The 27,995-nt window shown below is 49.7% G+C and overlaps 2 protein-coding genes across 10 annotated transcripts in view; both read right to left on the reverse strand.

The window, feature by feature from the left end:
• Nucleotides 1–557: 557 nt before the first annotated feature.
• On the reverse strand, nt 558–27,931 carry MYOZ3 (myozenin 3). Of its 4 annotated transcripts, none has more exons than XM_032250196.1 (8): nt 21,236–21,412; nt 20,890–21,100; nt 19,302–19,363; nt 10,942–11,096; nt 9,551–9,604; nt 9,293–9,446; nt 8,709–8,871; nt 558–1,190 (listed from the first exon to the last, which is right to left on the reverse strand). In XM_032250196.1, exons 3-8 carry the CDS (start codon nt 19,360–19,362, stop codon nt 1,145–1,147), a joined length of 633 nt encoding a protein of 210 aa, XP_032106087.1. In that variant the 5' UTR covers nt 19,363; nt 20,890–21,100; nt 21,236–21,412; the 3' UTR covers nt 558–1,144. The 4 variants fall into 4 exon arrangements, with proteins under 4 accessions (XP_032106087.1, XP_032106085.1, XP_032106083.1 ...); XM_032250194.1 differs by lacking the exons at nt 558–1,190; nt 20,890–21,100 and adding exons at nt 2,278–5,101; nt 27,921–27,931 and having other exon boundaries at nt 21,236–21,297; XM_032250192.1 differs by lacking the exon at nt 558–1,190 and adding an exon at nt 2,278–5,101.
• Nucleotides 23,165–27,995, reverse strand: part of SYNPO (synaptopodin) — a 58,190-nt gene continuing 53,359 nt past the window's right edge. For all 6 annotated transcript variants that reach the window (XM_032250186.1, XM_032250188.1, XM_032250191.1 and 3 more), the window contains one exon: nt 23,165–25,885. In XM_032250186.1, coding sequence (XP_032106077.1) covers nt 25,208–25,885 — 678 coding nt within the window. In that variant the 3' untranslated portion in view covers nt 23,165–25,207. The remainder of the gene's footprint in view (nt 25,886–27,995) is intronic.

Here is a 27,995-nt window from a genome sequence, read left to right on the forward strand (position 1 = left end):
TTTTTTATTTATTAAATTATCAATGTATATTCCCACAGTTTTATTGATATTTATTCATTGAGTTATAATCTCCTATTTGATGGTTTCTCTTTTCACGCTCTTGAGAATGTTCTTTGATGCACAAAAGGTTTTAGTTTTGTGTATTCGGGTTTTTAAAGTGTTTGTATGTGGTTGGAATGAGTATTCTCTCATTTGGTGGTATAGGATGCTACTTTTTCATTTTATTGTTTATATCTTTTATATCCTTACTAATTATTTGTCTGATAACCCATCAATAATGGAAAGAAATGTGTTAAATCTTCCACTGCGACTATGGATTTATTCTTACATGAAGGACTGCTTTATCACAATAATGCTTTTTGCCATAAAGTCTACTTTATGTGAATGTGGTTAAAACACATTTCCTTTGGATAGCATTTCTCTCTCCCACTCCCTCGCTTCCTCCCTCCCTCCCTCTCTCTCTTCCTTTTTTGAGACAGGGTCTCTATTGCCCAGTCTGGAATGCAATGGCATGATCATAACCCACCGCAACCTCAAACTCCTGACCTCAAGTGATCCTCCCATCTCTGGGATTACAGGCACGAGCCACTGTTCCAGACAACTTCTTTGTTTTATTTCTGTGCCATATATTTTAGGGGCATTGCTTGTGAACAACACAGAACTGCATTTTCTTTTGTCCAATCCATAAGTTTCTGTCTTTAAACCGGTGAATCTTATCTAAATGTAAATATTACAGTTATGATGATAACTGATATATTCGAAAGTAATAAGACTGCTTTATTTTATGTGCTTGTGTTTCTTTTTCATCCTTCCTGTCGTCTATTGGATTGATCATTCTTTAGGACTGAGTCACATGTTTACCATTTCTCTGCTAATTAGCGCTGCTTCTGTATTTTCTTTCTGGGTCCGTCCTGAAGTATATTCTTTGGTCGTGTTTTCAGGGGTCAGTAGAAAACTCTCTTAATACGTATTTGTCTGAAAATCAGTGTTTCGTGCTGTCACTCCTTGAAGACATTTCCCCATTCTTGCTGGAAAGTGTTGATATTAGTAGTGCTGGGCGCTGTCATTTTATTCCCCACATCTTCTAACTTCTCTCTCTCTATTTCCCATCTCTTTACCACTCTAAGATGCATTATGGGCACTTTTAGTTCACGAATTCTCTCTTCAGGTATGGCTCATGTCCTCTTAACCTGTTCAATCCCATTTTAAAAGGAGGGATTATTTTGATAAAATATGTACATATACAAAGAAGTGCAAAACACACAGATGTACAACTAACTTAAATATTGTAATGTGAACATCTGTGTAACCATCACCCAGCTCTAGAAACAGAATTTTTCCAGCTACCCTAGAAGCGTTTGATGGGCCCCTTCACATTCACAAAAACCCCTGCCCCTCCCAAAGTTACCACGATTCTGATTTTGCATTAAATTTTCTTCCATCAGGAAACATGTATGTATTTGTTTGCTTTCCTTTGCTTACCATTATATTTCTGAGATGCATCCACATCATCGCATGAAACTACAGTTCATTGTTGCTATGTCTAATGCCACATTTCTCTGCGTTTTGGCTATTCTTAGTCCTTTTCATATCACTGTACGATTTAATTTATAGAAAGAACAAAAACAGGTAAAAATATAGAATTTTATATGAAGGATTTCTCTTCTTTTTTTTCTTTTTCTTTTTTTTGAGATGGAGTCCTGCTCTGTCACCCAGGCTAGAGTGCAGTGGTGCCATCTCAGCTCACTGCAATCTCCACCTCCCCGGTTGAAGCAATTAACATGCCTCAGCCTCCCCAGTAGCTGGGACTACAGGCGTGTGCCGTCACACCTGGCTAATTTTTGTATTTTTAGTAGAGATGGAGTGTCACCAAGTTGGCTAGGCTGGTCTCGAACTCCTGACCTCAAGTGATCTGCCCGCCTCAGCCTCACAGTGCTGGGATTACAGGCATGAGCCACTGTGCCCCGCCTATATGAAGGTTTTTTTTTTTTTTTTTTTTTTTTTTGAGATGGAGTCTCACTCTCTCACCTAGACTGGAGTGCAATGGCACTATCTCGGCTCACTGCAACCTCTACCTCCTGGGTTGTGATTCTCCTGTCTCAGCCTCCCAAGTAGCTGGGATTACAGGTGCACCCTGTCATGCCTGGCTAATATTTTGTATTTTTAGTAGAGACAGGATTTCACCGTGTTGCCCAGGCTGGTCTTGAACTCTTGACCTCAGGCAATCCACCCACCTCAGCCTCCCAAAGTGCTAGGATTACAGGCATAAGCCACCGCACCTGGCATGAAGGATTTCTTATAGTTTATTTCATGTAACCTCAAATTACATGAAAGGTGAATGACTTGCTTTTTCAGGATCCACATTTTACTTCTTAAATAAAGCAGTGTGATACAGAACAATCCATATAGTATGATTTCATTAAAACAAAGACATACCTATGTGGGTATGCATCTATATACACATGCACACACTCCATTCAAATAATTCTACAATTCCAGAAGGACCAAATTGTCACTAGTGGTTACCTCTGGTGTGTAGGAATGGCAGAGGCAGGAGGGTAGGAAGGTGTGCATATGTGCATGGGAGGGCTATGTGGGCAGACACTTTCACATTTCACTCCTTGCTTATTATTATTTTTATTTTTACAATAAGCATTCTTTTTTTCTGTTTTACAACACCAGCAAAAGTCAAATTCTCAGAAGACGAAAGGATTTTCTTTGGGTACAGAGGTCTCCCCACCAGGCTCCTTTTCATACCTGGTGGCTGCAGTTACCTTCCAGAGCACAGCGGAACCAACCCACGGCAATCGGAGTCCTTCTTTCTACTTTTCAGACCCTTGAATGGTTGGCTATCACCTCATGAAAACCTGGCTTTTAATGGCAGCCCCCAAATTCAAGAGAAAACACCAATTACAAACAATTCTAAAAGTCAGGCCATTGGGCCCTTGGGACCCAGTGGGGAGTGAAATTCCAGAGCAAAAGGAAAATGTAATCACTGTCCCACACACCCTGGGAATGGGCTGGACTCCTGACCTTGCCCATCGCCCCTAGAGGGAGAGACGGGGAGATCCCTACAGCAGCGAGAGGCTCTCCTTCTGGCTTCAGCTTTACTGACCCCCCAGTGACATCTTGAGCAGCTAGCTTCTCATGCCGCCTCCAGCGCAAGAACAACTTTTCCAGCCTAGAACAGCAGTTGCATGAAACCTACCATTGACTGTGCCCTTATTATAAATGCGCTGTGTTCACAATAAACCCACAAAGGAGCTTTTATACTTGTCCTCATCTTACAGATGGAGAAACGGAGGATCGGAGATGTGAAATGACTTGCTCCAGTTCACTTGGCTAGCCGTGACAGTTAGAACCCATCCCATCCAGTCTGACTCCCAAGCCTGCACTCAGCCTCTAAACTAGGCAGGGCACCACAGTCAGATGACTTCAGAGCGAGTGGGCACTGACCACCCAGTGCAGTGAAAAGAGACATCCACTGGAATCAGACAGATTCCCATTTGGTCTCTGCCCCTGGGTAAGTCACTTCCTCCATTTGAGCCTAAATATCCACATCTGTAAAAAGGGACAACAATATCTTTCTTTCTCTCAGGGTTGTGCTGAGAATTAGAAATAAGACAGGTACAGAGCCTATGGCGGCCCTTTCTCTCCATTCCTGGGGCCTCATCCCTTGCAGGCTTCTGGCATTACACTTCTCCAATCTGCGCCCCACACAGCACCCAGAAAGACCCATCACCAAAACCTTCCCCATTTCCTTAGTAAAGCCTGCCCCACGCTGACCTCACCCGCTCCTCTAGCACAGCCTTCTTCCTTCTGCAGAACACCCTGCGCCCATGCTCAGTTCCACATTTTTGGACATGCTAGTCCACTTTCCAGGAATACCCTCCCCCTCACACCACTTCTCTTCTCCTCCAAGGTCCCACTCATATCCTCATATCCTCCGGGAAGCTTCTGGAATCCCACCCCACACGCAGGGTTAGGGACTCCTTCCTCTGCCCAACACTTCATTCCTCAATTGTCAATAAGCATGCTTTAGAGGAAATTAAGATGATTTCGTGCTCTATAAATCTGTCTGCGCTACTGTCTTTTCCTCCTCGAGGACTGGGCCTGGCACAGTGTCTAGCACAGTCAGTGCTTAGGAAGTGTTTAGAGCATGAATAGATGAAGACCAATTGCATCTCTGTAAAAGGAACATTTTCCAATTATTTGAGTTATTCACAGGAAGATGGGCTCCAGTGAGTACCCTGTCACCGGGAGAGTGTACACTGTGGGAGCAAGGAAGAGCAGAGGTGTGGGTGTGAATTCCAAATGACACAAACCATTGATAAGGTATGCTGGAATCATCTGGAGTACTGGTTGCTATTTTTTCTTTTTTGAGATGGAGTCTTGCTCTGTTGCCCAGGCTGGAGTGCAGTGGCGTGATCTCGGCTCACTGCAACCTCTGCCTCCTGTGTTCAAGCAATTCTCCTGTCTCAGCCTCCCCAGTAGCTGGGATTACAGGCATGCACCACCATGCCCAGCTAATTCATGTATTTTTAGTAGAGACAGGTTTCCACCATGTTGGCCAAGCTGGTCTCAAACTTCTGACCTTGTGATCTTTGTGCCTTAGCCTCCCAAAGTGCTGGGATGACAGGTATGAGCCACTGTGCCTGGCCCTGGTTGCTATTAATAATACAGATTTTTCGATTCAGGAGACTCTGATGCTGCAAGTCTGTGACAGTCCAGCCATCTGTATTTGGAACATCCCCAGGCAATTTTGAAGCACACCCATGTTTGGGGATTACTGAACTTTGTGACCTCTGAGGCCATTTGCAGCAAGGTTTTGTGTGTGAAGGCCCTTCTTAAATTATAAAATGCTGTCCACAAGTCTTGACTCCAGATGTTACCAGGCCCCCAAGACTGGAGAACTGATGATTCAGGCTGGGGCTACAGCTCCTCGGACTCGGGGAGGTTACGGACCCAGCCCTGGGCCACTCTGTTGAAGCTGGGTCTGAGGCGGAGGAGTTCCAAGCCACTGAGGGGCTCCGGGATGAAGGGGGTGCCTGACCTGGGAAAAGTGCCCCCCAAGAGGGGTCCTCCAAATGGCACCGGGGTCCTGGAGAAAGAGAGCAGCAGAAGAGGTGGGCTGTGTGGGACAGAGACAGCAGGACACTGACATGTGGGTCACCACCTATGGGCCCTTCCCTGCCTCGCTCTGAGCCTCAGTTCTCCCTTCTATACAGCAAGATTCTGTACATCTTGAGTGGTTTTTCCAACTTCGCCCATTTCCAAGTTTGCGCCTACTTGGGTGGCTCGTTGCTTAGCAATAGAAATGAAGCTGATGGGGTGAGAATTGATTTGTCCTAGGCAAGACTAACCTCCCCTTCAGTATAGCTTCGCTTAGGACAAAAGATCCAAAAGTAGAGAGAGAAAAGAGCATTAGAAAGAGCACTGAAAATCAGGGGGGAAATGCAAATTACAACAGACATGCCATTTCTCCTCCAGGAGACTGGCACAGTGAAATAATTTGATAATGGAGCAAAGCTGGTGAGGTGACGGGGGCAAAGTTTCACACGTGCTGCTTGTTAGAGGGTAAGCCAGTGCTGCTACTGAAGAAGACAATCTGGCAGGACCTTTCTAACTCGAAATGTGTGAACGATGTCACCCCGCATCTCCACCTCCAAGCATATGGCTTAGGGAAGCACAGACATGCAGGCACTAGGATGCAGACCTGAGCAGCACATTAGTGACAAACCAGAAACAACCCATATGTCCACTAGCAGGGAAATGGGTAAGACAGGTACAGCATGTTCCCATGATAGAAAACTATACAGCAGCCTGGGCACAGTGGCTCATGCCTGTAATCCCAATATTTTGGGAGGCTGAGGCAGGCAGACCAGCTGAGGTCAGGAGTTTGAGATTAGCCTGACCAACATGGCGAAACCCTGTCTCTACTAAAAATACAAAAATTAGCTGGGTGTGGTGGCAGGCACCTGTAATCCAAGCTACTTGGGAGGCTGATGTGGGAGAATCGCTTGAACCTAAGAGGCTGAGGTTGTAGTAAGCCGAGATTACACCACTGCACTCCATCCTGGGCAACAAGAGCGAAACTGTGCCAGGAAGAAACGAAGGAAGGGAGGGAGGAAGGGAGGGAGGGCGGGAGGGAGGGAGGGACAGAGAACACTATATAGCAGCTTAAAAGGAAGGACCTAGAGCTCTACATATTAGTATGGTAGATTTTGAAAGCATACTATTGAGTAAAAAATGCAAGTTAACAGAGTGAAATGCAAAGTATTAAAACACACACACACACACACACACACACACACACACACACACACACACACAAATGCCATTCCCCCTACAGGAATAGGGGGCCACACAAAATGTTCTGAGCCCATACAGGCCAGCCTGACAACTGTGTCACCTTTGGGAAGGCAACTGTGTTTGGAGGACAGTGAGCACAGGGGCTCTACACTTATTTGCCTAACGTGTTTTAAAAGAGACTTTATGTATGTGATTTTAATAATAATGTTTTTGTTTTGTTTTGTTTTGAGACACAGTCTCGCTCTGTCACCCAGGGTAGAGTGTAGTGGAATAATCTCGGCTCACTGCAACCTCTGCCGCCTGGGTTCAAACGATTCTCCCACCTCAGCCTCCTGAGTAGCTGGGATTACAAGTGTGTGCCAACAAGCTCTGCTAATTTTTGTATTTTTAGTAGAGACGGGGTTTTACCATGTTGGCCTGGCTGGTCTTGAACTCCTGACCTCAAGCGATCCACCCACCTTAACCTCCCAACAGGCGTGAGCCACTGCATCTGGCCTTAATACTGTTAGTTAATTTTAAGAAAAATAAAAATCATTGCTCGTATTGTTTTCCAGCAGTCTGGGACCAGTGGGAAGAGGAGAGTGCTTGCCTCTGGGGTGGAAAGACAAATCTCGGGCCAGGGCCTGGGTCTCAGCCAGGAAGGCATTTCTGCCTGGACCACCCCAGTTTTGGTGGCAACAGCCAGGCCTCGGAGGAACAGGCTGGGTGGTGTCCAAACCATGGAAGCCTTACAGTCAGGCCCTTGACCAGGATCCCAGGGCCCTGGATGCTGAGCCAGTCTTGGCCACCCAAACTGCTGTTTCTCTTCTCCATGCCTCAGTTGCCCTTTCTCCCTCAGAAGAGACCTGGGTGCAGGGCTCCCTAAGACCCTGTTTCTGCTGCTGGGAATGTGCCTTGCTGTCATACTTGAGGCATGAGATCAGGGGGAGATGCAACCTGAGTGGCCCAGCCTGGAAGCTGCCTGCCAGGACTGAATGTCTGCCGAAGTTTTCAAACGGCTGGGCAGGCAGGGTCTGAGGGCCCAGGAGGAGAATTGGGCCTAGCAGGCACTGTGGGCAGTCCTGCCTGGCGGGGAGCCCCAGAGTGTCTGCTCGTGACTCACACAGCGCCTGCTAGGCCCAGTTCTTCCCATCAGGACCCTCTCTGGCTATTCAGATATTTGAGGGCAGTCAAATCCCTCTGGAGCTGTCTTTTCTCAAGGCGGATCACCCCCAGTTTCTTCAGCCCTTCCTCACAAGGTCTGGTTTTCCAGGCCTAGCCAGGCTCCCGCGCCCACCCATCTGTCTTAGACAGACACAGTCTCCATGTGTGGTCTGAGCAAATGCCAGAAGAGCTGGACCGTGGTGTCCTCTCTGTGGACTCCCCTTTTCCTCACTGAATGCAGCCCAAACCAGAGGAGCATATTCAGAAATAGCATCAGAGCAAGGAGGCCAATGCAGCTGAAATGCACCCTCGGCTCAAGGCTTCCTCCAGTGCCAAGCTCCTGTCTTGATTCCTATGGTTTGTTTTCAGGCCCCCAATGCATAATGCTTAATATATCTCTTCCAAGCTCTCCCCTGTCCAAACCTCATCTCAGCTGTAAATAATAATCATAATAGCTACTGTTTGTTCTAAGTTTCTTACTTGCCAGAAACTTCACCTATGGCTTCTCATGTCATCCTCATAGCAACACTATGAAGTAGGTGCTGCAAACCCCTCATTTTACAGACGGGGAAATGGAGGCTCAGAGAGGTTAGGTCACTTGCCTAAGGTCTCACTGGCAGGCCTGGGGTCTGCATTTAAGTCCACGTGGAGGCCCCATGCTCTAAACCAAGATGGGCCCCTGTTGTGTGGCCCTCCCTCTGGCTTGTTTCAGTGCCACTCTCCACTTTGGGCCAGCTTCAGAGCCACCTTGTTGGTCTCTTCTAGGACATTAGTGAAAGGAAAAGCTGGGCTGGCCTCAAACTGCTGAAGTCTGGGGACCCCTCAGGGAAGGACACAAACCTAGATGTTCAGCAAAGAAGTGGCACACAGCAGTCATGGAGAACAAGACGCTGGGCTCTGAAGTCAGACAAACCCAGTCCCGAACCCCAGTCCTGCCGGGGCTCCCTTGTTTTGTGGCTTTGGCTGGGTTGTTCCTATTCCCGAGCCGCAGCCTCTTCATCTGCAGAGCAGGAAAACTCATAGCACCTGTCCACCGTGTCCTGGAGAAGACCCAACAAAACGTGCGGCACCTTCACTCTGCATTCCTCCCACGTGTACCGAGCACCCACTAGCTGCGGAGGCGCTGTTCCAGCCAGAGCTCAGTCAGTGAATTAGAAAGCGCTGGGAACAGAGCCTGGCCCGCAGAAAGTGCTCAGGAAGCGCAGGCTCCCCGCCCCTCCCCGTTTGTCCCGGGGCTGCCCGCCCCGCCTTACTTGTTGAAATTTCGGTAGTCGTTGGGGCTAGGGGTGTGACTTCGGCCGTCGCTCTGGTAGTCCCGGTAGCTGACGAACTCCTGCCAGGGGCAGCGGTAGCCCTTGGGGATGGCGGTGTGGTTGAACTTCTCCGGCGGGACGCCCTTCAGCGGCTCCGCATAGCCTAGGGGCGAGGGGATGGGGCGTCTTGGTTCTTCCACCTCAGTCCGCACCTCCATCCCGCGGACGCGGCCGGGGGAGGGACGATCGGACTTGGGGTGGGGAGCGGTGGGATGGGATGACACAGTTGCTCCATCACCGGAGACCCTTCCCCATCCCAGGAAACACGCTGGACCTCAGTGAGGAAGCCGCGAGTTCGCGGCGCGGGCTGCAGTCTTGGCCTTGGCTGAGTCGCTGCGTGACCGACCTGGGGCTCTGCACGGCGCCCCTCCGGCGCGTGGTCCGGCGAGTGGAGTGCGCGCGTGTGCGTGTGTGTTGGGGAAGGGGGCGGATTAGCTTTCTGAGTGCTCTTCCTGCCCCGTGGGGAGCACACCCACGCTCCAGGCGTCCCAGCCCTGGTCCCGGGACCCGAGGAGGACACTCACCTGGCGCCAGGGCGCTGGGGCTGGGGACCCACCCCGGAGGGGCGGCTGCAGAGTGGGCGTCTTCGGGACCCGCGAGTGAGGCCCCGGGTGAGGCCGGGAAGATGTGGAGCTCCGAGCGGTAGTTTTGCCCCTCGGGACCATTGGCATTGGCAACCTGGGCACAGAGGCGTGCTCTCAGAGGCCACCGACGGCCTCCCGCCCCCAGCCACCCGCCCCTTCCCTCAGCTTCCCTTCCAGGGAGTTCCCCTCCATGCTCACCGTCCCCGGCTCCGCTGTTCCAGTCACCTTCCTCTTGGCGCTTCCGGCCAGCATCTGAGAGCGAGGGGGTGGAATAAACCGCGGAGAGGCTCAGCGGGGCAGGGGACCAGGGAGGGTTCTCCCTCCACCAAAAAAACAAAAGGCGGGGCGGGGGGGAGGCAAGAATCCTAACGCCCATCATCAGGGAACAAGGATGAGTTACTAGTTTACAGCGCTAAGCCCAGTGCCTGGGACCGAAAAATACTCCATATATGTTAAAAGAAATACTCCATATATGTTAATTGCTATTGTAATGCTGAGTCCGAGCAAGAAACTTAGTTTCCCTGAGCCTCAATGTCCATCTCTATAGAATTAGGATGATGGTGATGAAGATCTACCTCAGAGGGGTCTATGAGCATTAAATGAGAACCTGCAGAGTGCTTAGCTAGCACCTTCTTAGGCACGTACAAAGGCGGGTGTTTTGCTGTCTTCATTTTTCTGCCACATCCCTCTCAGTTGCCTCCTGTCTAGGCCAGAAGTTAAGTGAAGGGTGGATGGAATAGCCCTGGCTTCCTTAGAAGTATTCTGGAACTGCCTGCTGCCTTTCTAAAGCAGAGGGAAGATCCATTCTTGCCTTTCTTCTCCGCCAGCAGATTATTCCATGACCTTTCTCCTTCCTCCAGTGGGAAGAAGAAAAAAGGGTATTCTACATTTTCCATCTCGGATGAGGCCCAAGCCTGAACTAGATCCTGCCTGCTGCAGATTCAGCCGCGAGCGCATGCCTGTCTTAGCGTTTGTTGTTGTTGTTGTGGTAGGGGCCAGCATGCCTGTCTTCGCTTTTTTTTTTTTTTTTTTTTTTTTTTTGGTAGAAGCCAGAGTTCTTTCACTCCAACTCTTATCCTCATCCCCCCAATCCACTTTGTTTTGTATCCAGGGAGACATGCCTAAAAACATAACACTTTTCAGCCAGGCGCGGTGGCTCCTGCCTGCAGTCCCAGTACTCTGGGAGGCCGAGGCGGGTGGATCATCTGAGGTCAGGAGTTAGGGGCCAGCCTAATCAACACAGTGAAACCCTGTCTCTACTAAAGGTACAAAATTAGCCGGGCGTGGTGGTGCATGCCTGTAATCCCAGCTACTCGGGAAGCTGAGGCAGGAGAATCGGCTGAACCGGGGAGGCAGAAGTTGTGGTGAGCCAAGATGGCACCATTGCACTCTAGCCTAGACAAGAGCGAAACTCTGTCTCAAAAAAAAACAAAAAAAGGTAACACTTTTCAAGGATCACACAGAAAGGCAGGGACTTAATCTGATGGGTACATCACAGTCTTCAGCCTGGCTTACCATTTGGCTTTAGGCTAACCGCTGGCTCTCTATGGGCCTCAGTTTCCCTGAGAGCACAATGGTGGCTTACTCACCGCCCGCTGACTTTCTGCTAACTCAAAAGTGAACTTCTGCACACGGCGCTGCCTCCTCTGGAAGAGGAGGGACCCTCTGTTGTTGCGTAGTGACAGCTCCTCCATCATCAGGTCCTGGGGCACGCTCAGCTTCTTGCCCAGGTCCAGTGTAGGGACTGCCAGGAAAGGCCAGAGTGGGCTCTCACCACCCCATCCCCCATGTGCTCCAGGCCTAGCCTCCCGAGGCACCTCCTCAGCATGGCATGCTGTGTGTAAGAATGCCTGTTTCTCCCCAAGCTTGCCGACACCCGCACCAGGTGTCATGATTCTTTGGAATCTTTGCTCACCTGATGGGCAAAAATGACACCTCAGAGTTTAATTTTCATGTGTTTGTTGATCAGTGGAGTTTAGCACTGTTTCAGAAGTTCTTTGGCCATTTGTATTTATTGCACGAACTCCCTGTGCAGGTCTTTGCCCATAAAAGTGGAGGTAGTGAGAAATGGTCAGATTCTAGATTTTTTCTGAGACAGCGTCTCGGTCTGTTACCCAGGCTGGAGGGGCAGTGGTGCGATCTCGGCTCACTGCAACCTCCGCCTCCTGGCTTCAAGCAATTCTCCTGCCTCAGCCTCCTGAGTAGCTGGGACTACAGGTACATGCCATCACACCCAGCTAATTTTTGTATTTTTAGTAGAGACGGGTTTTCGCCATGTTGGCCAGAATGGTCTCAATCTCTTGACCTCATGATCCGCCCGCCTTGGCCTCCCAAAGTGCTGGGGTTATAGGCGTGAGCCACCACACCTGGGCCAGATTCTAAAAATCGATATTTTTTAAAGGTAAGCCATGGGTATGGGCAATGAGAGACAGAGGAGTTGAGGACGAGACCATGAGGTTTCTGGCCTCAGCCTGGGGAAGGATGGAGCAGCGGCTCACTGAGATGGGGAAGGCAAAGGGAGGAGAAGGTTCAGTTTTAGACGTGTCCTTTTAACTTTAAAATAGTCTTTTATTATTATAAAAAAGCATATATGGGCCGGGCATGGTGGCTCATGCCTGTAATCCTAGCACTTTGGGAGGCCAAGGCAGGCGATCACCTGAGGTCAGAGGTACAAGACCAGCCTGGTCAACATGGCCAAACCCCATCTCAACTAAAAATAGAAAAATTAGCTGGGTGTGGTGGTGCATGCCTGTAATCCCAGCCACTCCAGAGGCTGAGGCAGAAGAATCACTTGAACCCAGGAGGCGGAGGTTGCAGTGAGCTGAGATTGCACTGCTACACTCCAGCCTAGGCAACAAAGTAAGACTCTGTCTCAAAAAAAAAAAAAAAAAAGAAAAAATCATATAGAAGCACTGAAGAAAGTTAGAAAATACACATATCAGACAAAAAAGAGAAAAATACCATTATCTGTTACCCAGAGATTGTCACTCTTAACATCTTAGTGTATGCTCTTTCATGTCTTTTTCAATGACTATATTCATATGAGGTTTTAACCAAAATAAAATCATAGCATACATTTTGTAACTTGTTTTTATCACTTAAAGATCTCCACCTTTACAAGTACCTAATATCTAGTCCCTATGCAAACTGTGCTAATTATCTCCAAAACTGGGCACATGAAGTTTGAGGAGACTTGCAGGCATCTAAGTGGCGGTGCTGAGGAGGGAGATAGATGTGGGAATCTGGTTCATGGGAGAAAACCGACCTGGAGGTGAAAATGTGGGCATCATGAACTTTTACTGGTATTTGTTATTGTTATTTTTCAATGAAGAACATTACATTTATTTCTTTTCTCATCATGCGAACTAGTCTTTATAGCATTTAGAGGATTTGCAGGGTGATGACTATTCTTACTAGTTTGGGACCCATCCCTATCCTTTGTGCTTTTCCAACCAGCAAAATCCAAACTTTCATGTTTGACCAACAAAGGAAGCCTTTTGCACGACAGGGGGGACAGAATGGTGAGGACCTTGGCAGGCAAGAGCCCTGTGTGGGCAGCTCGGCCTGCCTGGTCCATCTCTAAAATCGGATACACATACGTTCATATTCCAGCTCCATAAATGGTGTTCAGCTGGGAGGCTGAATGAGATCACAAAGAAATGAGAATAGATAAAGAGGACCAGAGATGGAGCCTGGGGCCTCCAACATTGACAATGAGGCAGTGAAGAGGAACCAAGCCAGGAGCCTGGGCAGGAGCAGCCCACAACGTCGGAGGAAACCAAAGAGGATGGCGTCCTGGAAACAAATGATGAAAGCATTTCAGGTACCACAGAGAGACTAACAGAGTCACATGCTGCTGATATGTCAAGAAAGATGAGGGCTGAAAATTGACTACTATATTTAGTAACACAAGGTCATTGGTAATCTTCGTTAAAGCAGTTTCTACGGAGTGTTTGGGTGTAAAAGCCTGACGGGAGAGGGTTCAAGAGAAAATGGACAGAGGAACAAGTTTAACCACACCACAAGGAAGCAATAAGCCAAACCCAGGACACCGGATATTCTACAGGACAACTGGCCTGGTTTTTTGAACAAGTGAGTGACATGGAAAAAAAAAGGGCAAAGGGGTTGTTTTAGATTAAAGGAGATTTAGGAGCCATAGCAACCAAATAAAAACGGTGGCCCTTGTTTGGATTCCGATGAAAACAAACTAGGAAACTCAAGAAGGTTGAGTACGGACTGCTTATTAATTGGTATTAAATCATTAGTGCTAATTTTGTTCTGTGTGCTAATATCTTTGTGGCATGTAAGGAAATGCCCTTTTATCATTTTCATGCATTCTGAAGAATTTGCGGGGAAAAATGACGTACTTTTTGGTATTAGCTTTGAAATTTAGGAATGAAGGAGGGACCATGTACTCTCTATTTGTGTGTGTGTGTGTGTGTGTGTTTGGAAATTGACTAATAAAATGTCAGAGAGAAAGAGAGGATTGGTAAGAAAAATATAGACAACTGCTTGGAGGAGTTGAGCTCTAAAGGATTCTGGCTACAGACAGCTATGGGATCAAGAGGAGTTTGTTTGTTTGTAAAGATGGAGAAATTACAGCATGTGCGTTAACTGATGGGAACATTTGACAATGCAATAGAGAGAGTTGAGAATTGCTGAAGGAATGTCCTTGAGCAGGAGTGATAGGAGAGCTGGGTGTCCAGAGCCCAACCAGAGGAGCTGGCACCAGGCAGGTGTGAGGTGAGTCCATCCACCACCACAAACACAGACACAGATGCAAGCAAGTCAGCCGTGGCAGAGGATGCTTGTAGATGTTCTCTCCTGGTTACTTTGTTTCTCAGTAGAATAAGAAGCAAGGTCTTTAGCTGAGAATGAAGTTGTGCAAGGAGGTATTGGAGGTTTGAGGAGAGGGGTTGCCAAAGTCATTAAGAGAGTAGTATGGGAGAGTGAATGAACTAGGGAGATAGACATGGCCACTGGGCAACATTGGGGGTCACATGGGTGCTGTGATTCATGCCAGTCAATGGACACTGATTTTTTTCATTCTTTCAACAAATACATAAAGCGCACTTTTTATGTGCTAAGAACAGAAAGAAATCGACTATAGGCCAGGTGCAGTGGCTCATACCTGTAATTCAGCACTTTGGGAGGCAGAGGTGGGCAGATCGCTTGTGGTCAGGAGTTCAAGACCAACCTGGCCAACGTGGCGAAACCCTGTCTCTACTAAAAATACAAAAATTAACTGAGCATAGTGGCGCATGCCTGTAATTCAACTACTTGGGAGGCTGAGGCACAAGAATCACTTGAAGCCAGAGGTGGAGTTTGCAGTGAGCTGAGATGGTGCCACAGCACTCCAGCATGGGTGACAGAGACTCTGTCTCAAAAAGAAAAAAGAAAAAGAAGAAAAAAAAATCCAGCATAAATTAATTGGAGGGGAAAGTAAGATTCAGAAGAATACATATTCTAAAATTTCATTTACATTATACTTATATATATTATATAAGATATATATGTATGATATATATTTTATATATATATATGGAGAGAAAAAGAGATGATACAGAGTCTTGCTCTGTTGCCCAGGCTGGAGTGCAGTGTGTGATCTTGGTTCACTGCAACCTCTGCCTCCTGCGTTCAAGTGATTCTCCTTATGTTTAGTTATAACTATTTTATATATATATATATATATTTATTTATTTATTTATTTATTTTTGAGATTGAGTTTCTTTCTTATTGCCCAGGCTGGAGTGCAATGGCACCATCTTGGCTCACTGCAACCTCTGCCTCCAGGGTTCAAGTGATTCTCCTGCCTCAGCCTCCCGAGTAGCTGGGACTACAGGCACACACCACCATGCCCAGCTAATTTTTGTATTTTTAGCAGAGACGGGGTTTCACCATGTTGGCCAGGCTGGTCTCGAACTCCCGACCTCAGGTGATCTGCCCACCTTGGCCTCCCAAAGTGCTGGGATTACAGGTGTGAGCCACGGTGCCAGCCGAGCTCAATATTAAAATAAAAATAAAAATGGGCAGGCATATGACTCACAACTATAATCCCAGCACTTGTGGAGGCCAAGGTGGGTGGATTGCTCGGGTGGAGGAGTTCTAGACCAGCCTAGACAATATAGCAAGATGCTGTCTCTATTAAAAAAATAAAAAAAGATAAAACCTATTTGACCAAGTAATTCTATTTCTAGGAATTTATTCTCAGGGAAAAAGTTGAATAAATATGTCTAAAGATATATGTACAAGAATGTTTATTGCAGTGGGGTTTACAATTGTGAAAACTGGGACCCAGTCTTGTGGTGGATGATGCCCAGATGCCCCTTATTTTTTTTTTTTTTTTTTTTTTTTTGAGACGGAGTTTCGGTCTTGTTACCCAGGATGGAGTGCAATGGCGCGATCTCGGCTCACCGCAACCGCCGCCTCCTGGGTTCAGGCAATTCTCCTGCCTCAGCCTCCTGAGTAGCTGGGATTACAGGCACGTGCCACCATGCCCAGCTAATTTTTTGTACTTTTTTTAGTAGAGACGGGGTTTCACCATGTTGACCAGGATGGTCTCGATCTCTCGACCTCGTGATCCACCCGCCTCAGCCTCCCAAAGTGCTGGGATTACAGGCTTGAGCCACCGCTCCCGGCCCCAGATGCCCCTTATTAGTGGGCAGTAGTCCACACCACCACCTTCTTCTTTTTTTTTTTTTTTTTTTTTTTGAGACGGAGTTTTCGCTCTTGTTACCCAGGCAGGAGTGCAATGACGCAATCTCGGCTCACCGCAACCTCCGCCTCCTGGGTTCAGGCAATTCTCCTGCCTCAGCCTCCTGAGTAGCTGGGATTACAGGCACGCACCACCATGCCCAGCTAATTTTTTTGTATTTTTAGTAGAGACGGGGTTTCACTATGTTGACCAGGATAGTCTCGATCTCTTGACCTCGTGATCCACCCGCCTCAGCCTCCCAAAGTGCTGGGATTACAGGCGTGAGCCACTGCGCCCGGTGACACACCACCACCTTCTACAGAGAACTGCCAGTGGAATGGACGCTGCCACAGCGCCCTTGCCTCAGGTGGGATGAATTCTGTGGAGCAATTCATGCTCGAGAGCTCCCCACAGGATCACACTGAATGTGGACAGTCACTGAGCCCACATCCTTGCTTGGCAATACCCCACCCTAGGCTGCATTCCTCCTTTCCTTCTGAGAGTGCTCTCTCAATAGGTCACTTGCACAAGGCTCCTCTGGTCTGCCCTGCAGGATCTCACCTGAGACAAGCCTCATGACCACCGTTAGGCATTGATAAAATACACGTAACGTGTCCAAACAGCAGAATGCTGGCAAGCACGGGGAATGAAGGTGTGAGATAAATCATACTAGGATGAAATGCTGCTACATGAAAAAAAAAAAAAAGCCAAAGAACACAGCATATAGTATTTAGCCCATGTGTATGTATGTTTATATAAAGACATTCATATATGAACAGAAGAAGAATTTACATAAATATGTTAACAGTGGTTATCTCCAGATAGTTCCATTACGACCAACTTTCACTTTCAAAGCCGTTCATGTCTGTTTTGTCTGATTAAGAAAAAAATTTTTTAATGTACGCCAAGTCAATGACAACTTAATTTTTTTTTAAAAGTGATGTGTTATGCATTATATTACCATGTAACCATATAATAAAGAAACAGGGGCCAGGCACGGTAGCTCACGCCTGTAATCCCAGCACTTTGGGAGGCTGAGGCGGTTGGATCACGAGGTCAGGTGTTCAAGACCAGCCTGGCCAACATGATGAAACCCCGTCTCTACTAAAAATGCAAAAATTAGCTGGGCGTGGTGGTGGGCGCCTATAATTCCAGCTACTCAGGAGGCTGAGGCAAGAGAATCGCTTGAACCCAGGAGGCGGAGGTTGCAGTGAATCAAGAGTGGGCCACTCCAGCCTGGGCAACAGAATGAGACTCTGTCTCAAAATAATAACAACAACAGAAACAATAATAATAATATTAAAGAAAGAGCTCTGGAGACAAAGACACCTGGAGTCACACTGCAGCTCTGCCACCTACCAGATGTGACCACCGGCTCCTCTGACCCTCAATATTTTCATTTCCAAAATGAGGATAATACCAAACTTACAGAGTTGTTGTGGAGGTGAAGTGACACAAAGCATAAAGGATACTTTTAGCAAAGTATCTGCCACACAGTAAGCATGCAATGATGGTAAACATTTTTATGGTTTTTACTTTACAGTGTCTTTAGGTGGTAAGATTAAGAGATTTATTTTTTCTTCCTACTTTTGTTTCAAAATCGTCTTTAGTTAGGACCTTTCCAATAATCAACAAGTTATATATGTCAAGTCTTGCATGAATCCATATTTGGGGGCCTGTAATTAATTAAATCCCCAAGAGAAAAGAGGATGCATTGCCTGACCCTTCTAGTTAGAGTGTCAATACTCATAGAATGTGCATATTTTAGCTACAAAATCAGGGCGGGGGAAGAAATTGGACATCAACAAAAGGAGGCAAGAACACACAAAATAGTTGAAAAGGATGCCACGCATAAAGTCAGAAAATATGACTGACTCCTTAGAACACTGAAGGCAAATGTACCAACCCGACTTCAGGTCCCCTGAAATGGAATCCCTGGGAGTAGATGCTGGGAGTCTGTATGCTTAACAAATGTCAAGTCACTATGATTCACACTAAGGCTTGAGAGCTCTGGCTTAGTTGAAACTGGCCCAGGCTGGAGTGCAGTGGCACAACCATAGCTCATTATAAGCCTCCAAATCCTAGCCTCAAACGATCCTCCTGCTTCAGCCTCCTGAGTAGCTGGGACCACAGGCATGTGCCACAATGCCTGGCTAATTTTTTTTTTTTTTTGGTAGAGATAGAGTCTCACCATGTTGCCCAGGCTGGTCTCAAACTCCTGGGCTCAAGCAATCCTTCCACCTCAGCCTCCCAAAATGCTGGGATTACAGATGTCAGCCACTGTAACCAGCCCCTGAATTAATCTTTAAAATTCCTGAAATGTGGCCAGGTGCAGTGGCTCACACCTGTAATCCAGCACTTTGGGAGTCCAAAGTGGGTGGATCACGAGGTCAGGAGTTCAAGACCAGCCTGGCCAACACAGTGAAATCCCGTTGCTACTAAAAATACAAAAATTAGCTGAGTGTGGTGGCACACGCCCATAGTCCCAGCTACTTGGGAGGCTGAGGCAGGAGAATCGCTTGAACCCAGGAAGGGGAGGTTGCAGTGAGCCGAGACCGCCATTGCACTCTAGCTTGGGTAACAGAGTGAGACTGTCTCAAAAAATAATAATAATAAAATAAATAAATACATTAAATACCTGAAATGCTGTAAAGTGGACCAAATAAACAGATTCCAAAGTTATATCAAGAGTTCCGGAATAGGTCTTATAAAATTGATAAAAATGAATTTAAACTTTTTAAATGAAATGATAAAAATGATTTGTTCATTTGATGAGTTATCTTTTAAGTAAAAAGTTTTGTATCCAAATGGGCGGCCTGCTCTTCCCACCCTGCTCTACTCTCTCCGCTCCCCTGTTGGCCATGGGGCCCAGCTGTCCTGGGCCATCCAGAGGCCTCAGTGAGACCCACAGGAGCAATAGGCAAGGGCAAGTGTGTGCAGAGCTTGCAGCCACAGGTAGGGCTGAAACTGGGACCGGAATCTCCAGAGCTTAATTTGGGGCTGAGATGGGGCCTTAGATGAAACCAGGGTCATTTTAGCCTCAGCTCCTGGGTCTGTGGACAGAGGGACAAGACCCCTCCTGGTACCTCACAAAGCTTCCCAGCCTAGGCGACAGGTTCCACAGGCACTCCTTCAGGCTGGTCTGGAGCTCACACCTGTCTGCCCAGGCCTGGGGCCAGCAAGCCAGAGTGAGTGCAGCCTGGGAGCGAGGAAAAGATGGAGCCTGAGGAAAGCATGAGGCTAGACCCACCTTACCTGGTTCAGTGAGGTCCCCCATGGCAGCCATCACTGGCCCCTTCTGCTCCTTGGGGATCATCCTGTGGAGGAGAGACCCCATCAATGGACCAGGCTGCCTCCATTTCTCCCCAGACCTCCTTCAAGTCCCTGGCTCACCCTGCCCCAGTCTTGAACAGCTTCAACCCACCCTAAAATCACAAGCAAGGGATGTCTGAACTGGAAGCGCCCTCAAGGTCATTGTGCAGAGGAGACTGAGGCCCACGGGAGGAAGAGGGAGGTGCCCAAGTTTGCACAAATCTATTTTCATGTTGCTAAGGAAGCACTGTCTCTTCTAGGGCCTTTTCCCAGCTCTGGCATCCTGATCAGAGGGAGTGTAGGTGCCTGGGGCATCTGGGTGGGGCAGGCAAGGGTCTCAGGCACACTATCATATGTTGAGACTTGAGAGCCCTATTTCAAGGCTGAAAGAGGTTGGTGGCTTAAGTTAGTGGAGGGGGAGCATGGGCTAGGCTGGGGTTACACTGGGGTCTGCAAGGCTGGTTGCCCCTCTCATCCCTGGCACTTGTTGGGAAGCTGAGAGTTGCATGATGTCCCTGTAGGCAGTCAGCAGTCTGGTCCAACCAAGCAGAGAGAACCATTCCCCATCCTCCCCATCTCCCCATTACTGGGCTAACTTCCATGGTGTTCTCTTCTCCCTCATCCCTTCTCTTCCTCCTCCTCCTCCATCCTCCCATTTGAATCTCATGGCACTTTCCAGAAATCTTGGAAGAGATTTACAAACAAAATGAGGTCCAGAGCCCTTAACCTGCCCAGGTTCCTTAACTTGCCCTCTGGAGAAGAGGCAGAGCCTTTGACCTCCTTGGCTGACCACGTACCCTGGTACCCTTCTCCTTTGCCTCCAGGTTTTTCTATACTCCTTCCTTTAGAAAACAATCTGCCTTCACCTGTACCCTCAACACCCACACGGGGCCCTGGGCCAGAGGGCACTGTGCTGTGCAACTGGAGTCTAGTGGGTGTCCCTGACTTCCTCTGTAACTGTGAACAAGTAGCTCTCCAGCTCTGCACCTCAGTTCCCCGGTCTGTAACATGAGGGAGCTGGGCTAAATCATGGAGATCCATGGATAGGCTTTAGGGCATTCATAAGCCTGCTAAAACAGCATGCAAACATGAGTGTGTCTACATGCATTTGGAGCGAGGGTTATGGGATGATTGAGAATGCCCCGATCATGACTGTTTAGGATTCCACAGTCCACAGATCTGTTTCTTGATAAACACTCCCTTTATAGAAGTTCACGGACACTGGGAAGAGTCTCTCATTTTACAGACAGAGAAGCTGCTTCCCTCTACTGCCTAAAAATCCCAAAGTCTTGAGCAAAGCTGTTATCTATTCCCCACCTTTAATCCTAGCTGCATCCTCCCCATTTAATGCAGAGTTAACTAGAGCTTAGAGCTCCTCTCCTTCTAAACCAGGATCTAGGCTTCCAGGGGGCCCCACGGTCACCAGATCCACTGCAGGGCCCTTCCTCTCCTGGTGATGGACCTCTAGGGATTGCCACATCTCCTCTGCCCACTACCCCGAGTTCCCCAAGCTCCCCTAGGATGCTGGTACCTGAAAGGATGGGACCACAGTGGGCAGGAGGGAATCTTAGACCCTCAAGATTAACACCTCTGTTGGGAAGCTGAGAGTTGTGTGGTGTCCCTGTAGGCAGTCAGCGGTCAGCAGTCAGTAGTCAGCGAGCAGGGTGTGCCCCGTAGCCAGCTCTGGCTTTAGCTGCTGAGAATCATTCCTGCCTTGCCGTGGGTCACTGCCTTATTTCGGGCTGCAATAGGAGCAGGTCAGATGCTAAAAACATCAGACCCCAGGGAAGACAGGTGCCCTGGCAACAGGCCTTTGCAGACAGAGGGCTTGCACCCACATGTACATGCACGCTCACATATGCACACACCAAAGTCACCTGGAAATGCTGAGGGTCAGCTGCTGGTAGCTTCCTCTTGTTAACTGTTATATCCTTAGTGCCTGATAGAGCTCAGTAGATATTTGTCAAATGAATGAATCGATGGATGGATGGATGAATTGTTCCCCAATATCTTTGTTTGACTTATTCTTTTCTTCCTTCCTTTCTTCTCTCCTGCCTTTCTTCTTCTGTCTCCTTCCTGCCTGCCTCTTTTCTCCCTTCCTCCTTCTCTCTTTCCCTCCCTCCCTCTACCTTCTCACATTTCCTGAGCCTCTCTTTAAGGACTGAAAATAAATAAGGCAGGGCTCTGTCTTCAAGGAGCTCAGCCAGGTCAGATTCAGACGGGTAAACAAGCTTTGGGAAAGGCTCTGGGAGAGCCCAGGGGAGGGAGTTACCAGCTCAGCCTGGGGTGGGGGGTGAGAAGGCTTCCCAGAGGAGGACATACTGGAGTTGAGCCTTGAAGGAGGAGTGGGAGTTCACTGGGCAGAGAAGGGGCATGGCAGGCAGTGGACATGTCACCTATGAAGATGGTAGGGGGTTGGCAAGTAGAGCCAGAGCTGGAGGCAGTTCTAAGAGATCAGCTCAGACAGTGGGGGTAGGGGCCAGATCCTAGCAGGCTTTCTAAAGGAAACTGTGTTGATAAAGGGTTGCTGATGAGATTAAACTAGTGAAATTGAGTGATCGGATTGACATTTTCCAAAGACATCTTTGCTGCCATGTGGAAATGGGTTGGTTGCTGATGAGATTAAACTAGTGAAACTGAGTGATCGGATTGACATTTTCCAAAGACATCTTTGCTGCCATGTGGAAATGGGTTGGAGGGGGCCAGACTGGAGGCAGGAGGACCAACTGTCACCAGGTGAGAGATTCGGTGGCTGGATCAGGGCAGTGACAAGGGGACGGAGAGGAGAGGGAGTTAACGGGTATTTTGAAGAACCCCGGGGTCTTGGTGAGGAACTGGACATGGGAGGTGAGGAAAGGGAGTCCCACTCCCCTGTTTCATGCTTGGGTGACTGAAGAGGGAGGAGTAGGTGGAGTGGGGGCAGACACCGAGGTCAGTTTGGGATGAACTTGGCTTGAGGTTCTGGGGTACTGGGATGAGATCACCAGTAGGCAGTGGGACACTGTGCTGTGGCCAGGCCCCAGCCGAAGATAAAGATTGGGACCAGGGCACACACACCACTACTGGGGAAGGGTGGGCCTATCGAGGATGGCTGGGTGCAGGCTGGGGAGCACTGTGTGTGTGCTGGCAGGCTGTGGCTGGCGTGGATTTCTGACACCTTCTCAGGACAGAAACCTGGATTCTGGTGTCCACTGCCCTGAGCTTAGCTTCCTGGCCCTCAGTGGGCCCAAGCTTCTAGAGAGAAAGAGTGAGGTGTATTCCCAGGGCAAGCTAAGCTTCACCTGGGAGCAGGACCACAATCCCCTTCTCTGGCCAAAGGACGCCACATCAGGAGAGGATGCCTGATGTCCTCACCTCCTGGGGTTGCCTGGTCTGAGTCCTCGCCTCACTGGAGTTGCCTGGCTCAGACAAGACCTCTCACAGTGACTCCTTTCCTGCCCTGGCACCCCTGCCTGCCTTGAGGAAACAGCCCCAGAGCACAGACCCCTGACCCAGCTTGGCCCTGCCCATTCTGGTAACAGTACTCTGTAGTCAGGGCCCTGACAATACCACCCTGAGACATTATCTAGACCAACTCTCCCCATCACATGGATGGAAAAGCTGAGGCCTGGAAGAGTTGGCTCACTCAGGGTCACCTAGCCAGGGACTTCTACGGCCTCAAGTTGTCCATTGTTCCTGTCTCTCATGGATGCTTGAGAGATCTTCCCACACTTCCATCCCATGTGTCTCAAATATTCCCTGCCACCCAGAGTCCCATGGACTTGGGGAGAAGGGCATCAAACACAACTGAAAATGACACAGGAGGCAGAAGAATGCAGGAAGCATTTATTGAGGGCCAGAGCTGAATTCTACAAGAGGCAGGACATAGGCAAGCTCTAGCGGGTTAGAGGAGAGGATGGGGAGAAAGCGGTGACAACGGGGGAACAGCCAGGGGCTGCCTCCTGCCAGCCCTTTGGGAAACACAGGTAGAGGTGGATCCTCTATGCTGCTGCCTCAGCCAGAGGCCTGATGGTGTCACTTCTCTGGGAGGGGCTCTTAGTCCCAGTCTCCTGTGCTGCGAGGGACCCTGCAGCAGGTGGGGGCTTAGGGAAATATAGTCACTCATCATTAACTGAGTAAGAGCACCTTCTCATCTTCACACCAGCGGGAGCGGTGTCCTCATTCCTGAGGCCCAAGGAGCCCTCTAAGATCTCTCCTTTATTCTAAAGCACCCCATCCCCACCCGATCTTCCATATTGACCCTAACTCTCTCCAGCCTCACTTGGGGGTTCTAGATCTAACATCACCCTGGTGGGTGGGTAAGTCCCAAAACCACACTGTCCCACACCTTACGCAACATCCTAGTATCCTTTCACCTACATGCTTTTGATCCTCAGCCAATTCCTGCCCCACAGTTGATCCTGAAGCTAATATTCTGAACCTCTAGAAGGCTCTACCAGCCAACTCTGGAAACTACAGAACTCAGCCATATTCCTCCCTGACTCCCTCCTGGGGACTGGAATCAGAGCCACCAAGGTTTAAGGAACTAGTGAGGGCCTGCAGCCAGGCTCCCCAAGGTCACTGGGCACTAGGCAATAGCTAGATCAGAGTGCACTGGGGAAGGGATGGGGCAGGACAGTGGCTACTTTTCTGGACACTGGAGTTGAGGTCTGACACTGAAGAAGGGGACATTTCCCAAGGGGACAGAAATAACAGGCAGACCCTAACCTAACATCCCTTTCACCTATCCAAGCTCATTGGCCCCTGAATTCAAGCCCACCTAGCCCACCACCACATCCTAATACCCCTGACTTCCTAATACCATGGAATGCATTTCAAGACTGGAAGAGCCCTCAGAGGTCATCTGAGCCAATCTCGTCCCCTGCTAGAATCTCCTGCTATGCATCCTGGCCATGACTTTCATATTTCCCATAACAAGTAACTCTATATCTCTCTCTTTCCAAATAAGCAACCCCAAACTGAGGGCAGTCAGGTAAAGCGACGTGGTAGCTCTGTATCTCTTCTCTCCCCAGCTCAGCTTTGAGCCCAGAATCTGCCGTGAATGGGCTCAGAAGGAACAGATGAGCTGTAGGCCTAAGTCCTGGGCCTAAGGAAAATCACTGCCTTAGAGTTCTCATATGGCTGCAGATAAGATGTCCTGGGCAGGCTGAACTGAAGTGAAGAAAGTAGCGTGACAGGGACCCGGAGAGAATTTTCCTGCCTCTTCTCTCCAGAGGGGACAGTGGGACACCTTGAGCTGGCCTGGGAGACCTCTCTAAAGGTCATTGTGATAAAAATAGAGCTTGTCTGGGAAGGGATGGAAAACAGCTGCTCCCGCCTGGGACTTGGTGCCAGGGAGCCGGATGGTCAGGCCAGTGCCTGGACATGGGACACAGGCCTAGGATCTTCTGAACACACCCCACTTGCCAGACTCCAGAGAGCAGAGCCAGAAGGGGAAGGAGGAGTATGGAACTCTGAAGGTGGCAAGTCCAGGGGTCAATATACACACTGCCCTGCCTCATTCAAGGCACTAACTAGTGTGTAAGAGAGTGTGCGTGTGCGCGTGCGTGTGTATTGATGGGAAGGGGAATTTTGACATTTGTGGACTGCCTTGGCCAAAGCCACCATTAAACACATGGGACAGCTGAAGGTCAAACCAGGAAGGGTCTTACCCGGGGTCACACAACGAGTGAATGAGAGCAGGTGCTAGAACTCAAGCTTGCGTCCCCAACCCATCCCCAAGCCCAGAGCTCTCCTCTGCTGATCCCTCATCTCTGGGGCTGCCCAGAGGCCAGACCATTTGGATTCCCCAGGTCTGATGAGCCTTCTTCTGGCTCTGCCCTCCTGGGGTGGGGTCGGGGGGTGGGGTTCTAGGTGGTGCAGGAGGCCTCGGCGGGGAGGCTGCCACGCTTGAGCCGCAGGCTGCCGTTCCACCCGCGGGGGCAGATATTGTAGCCGAGGATGCCGGGAGACTTAGCCCCGGAGTCCTCGGAGTCGAGGGACACGTCGGAGTCTGTGGGCGAGCGGCGGTAGAGGAAGGGCCTGGGAGGCGCGGGCAGCGGGCTCCGGGGACTGGTGCAGGAGGAAGGCCCGGGGGGCAGCGGGCTCCGCAGGATGGGCGCGAACGCTGCCCCCGGCACAGTGGCCTGGCCGGGGCGAGCGGGCTGCGGCGAGCGCATGCGCGGCGGCGGCGGCGGCGGCGGCGGCGGCGGCGGCGGCGCCCTCGGCGGGGAGAAGGGCCGCAGGCTCTCGGCTCCCGCCGGCCGCGGGGAGGCGCTCTTGCGCCGGGCCGCGTTGATGATGTTTCGCGCCAGAAGCGCCTGCAGCTGGCGGCTGGGGGGCCGCGCCTCGGTCTCGGGTCGCAGCGGGGACACCGAGCGCTCACTCCACGAGGGAGACATGGGCGGTGGCAGCGGCGGGGGGCTGCTCATGCTGCTGCCGCGGCCTGGCTCCCACGGCCCCGGGCTCACCCAGCCGTCCAGGCTGCTGGGGGGCCGGGACGCGCCCGGCGTCCAGGGAGGGGAGGTGGGCAGGCTCTCCCGGCGGTCCTGGGGAGAGAGCAGAGGGGGCGGGGCAGGCATTAGTGCTGGGGTCCTCCACGTCGGGCTTTAGGAAGGGACCGAGTCCGATTTGTCCATTACACCGAGAAGGGAAGCCACCGACCAAAGTCAGGCAGTGCCTGCAGTAAAACGCAGGTGCCCAAACCCTCAGCCCAGAACTCTTGATGAGTCCCCGCTGTCTTGTGTCTGCCCCCGTGTTAAGAAGGCTCGCTTTGGAGACAAGCGCCTTAACTTACTGACTGAGCTTGGACAAGTTATTTCACCCCTCTGGGCTTCAGTTTCTGCTTCTGTAAATGGGGTGTGATAACAGTACTTACCTTATAGTCTTGTTGCGAGGGTTAAATGAGATAACTGATGGAAAAGAACATTACATATATCGGCACATTCCTAAGTACTCAATAGATGTTGATTACCATAAATACTAGATGGCCGGGCGCGGTGGCTCAAGCCTGTAATCCCAGCACTTTGGGAGGCCGAGGCGGGTGGATCACGAGGTCAAGAGATCGAGACCATCCTGGTCAACATGGTGAAACCCCGTCTCTACTAAAAATACAAAAAATTAGCTGGGCATGGTGGCACGTGCCTGTAATCGCAGCTACTCAGGAGGCTGAGGCAGGAGAATTGCCTGAACCCGGGAGGCGGAGGTTGCGGTGAGCCGAGACCGCCCCACTGCACTCCAGCCTGGGTAACAAGAGCGAAACTCCGTCTCAAAAAAAAAAAAAGATACTAGAAGGACTGGTTGCGGTGGCTCACGCCTGTAATCCCAGCACTTTGGGAGGCCGAGGTGGGTGGATCACCTGAGGTCAGGAGTTTGAGACCAGCCTGGCCAACATGGCAAAACCCCGTCTCTACTACAAATACAAATATTAGCTGGGCATGGTGGTGCATGCCTGTAATCTCAGCTACTGGAGAGGGGTGGAGGCTGAGGCAGGAGGATGGCTCAAACATGAGAGGCAGAGGTTGCAGTGAGCTGAGATTGTGCCACTGCACTCCAGCCTGCGCAACAGCAAGACTCCGTCAAAGAAAGCAAGCAAGAAAGAAAGAAAAGAAAGGACTAGAAGGATACACATGAGAGTAACCAAAGTGGTCACCTGTTAGGAAAAGGGGTGAGAATAGGAACAGGGTGAGTGCAGCCTGAGGCACTGGGAGCTGCTTTGTCTGTGGCACATCCTGGGAAGCTTTCAGTCAGGCTAGCTGAGGAAGGCTTCAGTTTCCCCATGACTTAGGGAGAGGAGCTGGGAGGGAGGTCCTGGACCAAGGGCCGCATGGGAAGAACTAGATAGAGGCTGAGGCTAGCGTCTCAGGGCCAAATGCCAAGTCAGGGTGGGCTCTGGATGTCCTCCCTCCCATCTGACCACAGTGCCACCCTGATCAGGACAGTAGGGGCTAGAGCTCATGACCCAAGCCAGTCAACAACAACCACTGAGGCAGGGGAAGCCGGCTCCTCAGCCAGGAGAGTAGGCTGGAGCAGGGAGATGGGACTAAGGCGTTTTAATATGTTACTTCATATAAATTTAGATTTCTGAACCATATGGATGTATTATCTATTCAAAATTAAAATGTAAAAATATTGACGATTATTATTAAAGTTGGACTTATGGAAAGACCTCTCAGCCCCAAACCCCTTGCCATGTTGCCATGTCATCTCCTCTTTCCTTGGCTGCCTGAGCAGGGAGGAAGACCCCCCTGACAGATGGAAATACAAAAGGAAGTTGGGTCATTCCTCCCTAGGCAGCACGTGCCCCTCACTGAGCTGTCTCACAGCATAGGGAGGGGAGTGTGGTTTTAGAGAGGCCAAGATGGTGAACAGCTTTGAGGCTATGAAGCACTGCTCTGAGATGCACGGCTGTATCTGTTTCTTATCTACTTAAGGACTTTTCAGTCTACAAATATCCTTCCCATCCTTCATCTCATTAGGTTTTCGCAACAGATTAGTGAGGTAGCTGGCATTACCACACCCATTTAACAAATGATGAAAATGAAGCTCGGGGTGTAAATAACAATCTAGTGTGTCCTGCCCCACCAGGAACGGTGTGTGTTTGTGTGTGTGTGTATGTGTGTGTGTGTGTCTGTGTGTGTATGTTTGCGCGCACATGCA

Source organism: Sapajus apella, unplaced genomic scaffold, assembly GCF_009761245.1.
Source record: "Sapajus apella isolate SASKATOON/1434 unplaced genomic scaffold, GSC_monkey_1.0 scaffold71, whole genome shotgun sequence".
NCBI lineage: Eukaryota > Metazoa > Chordata > Mammalia > Primates > Cebidae > Sapajus > Sapajus apella.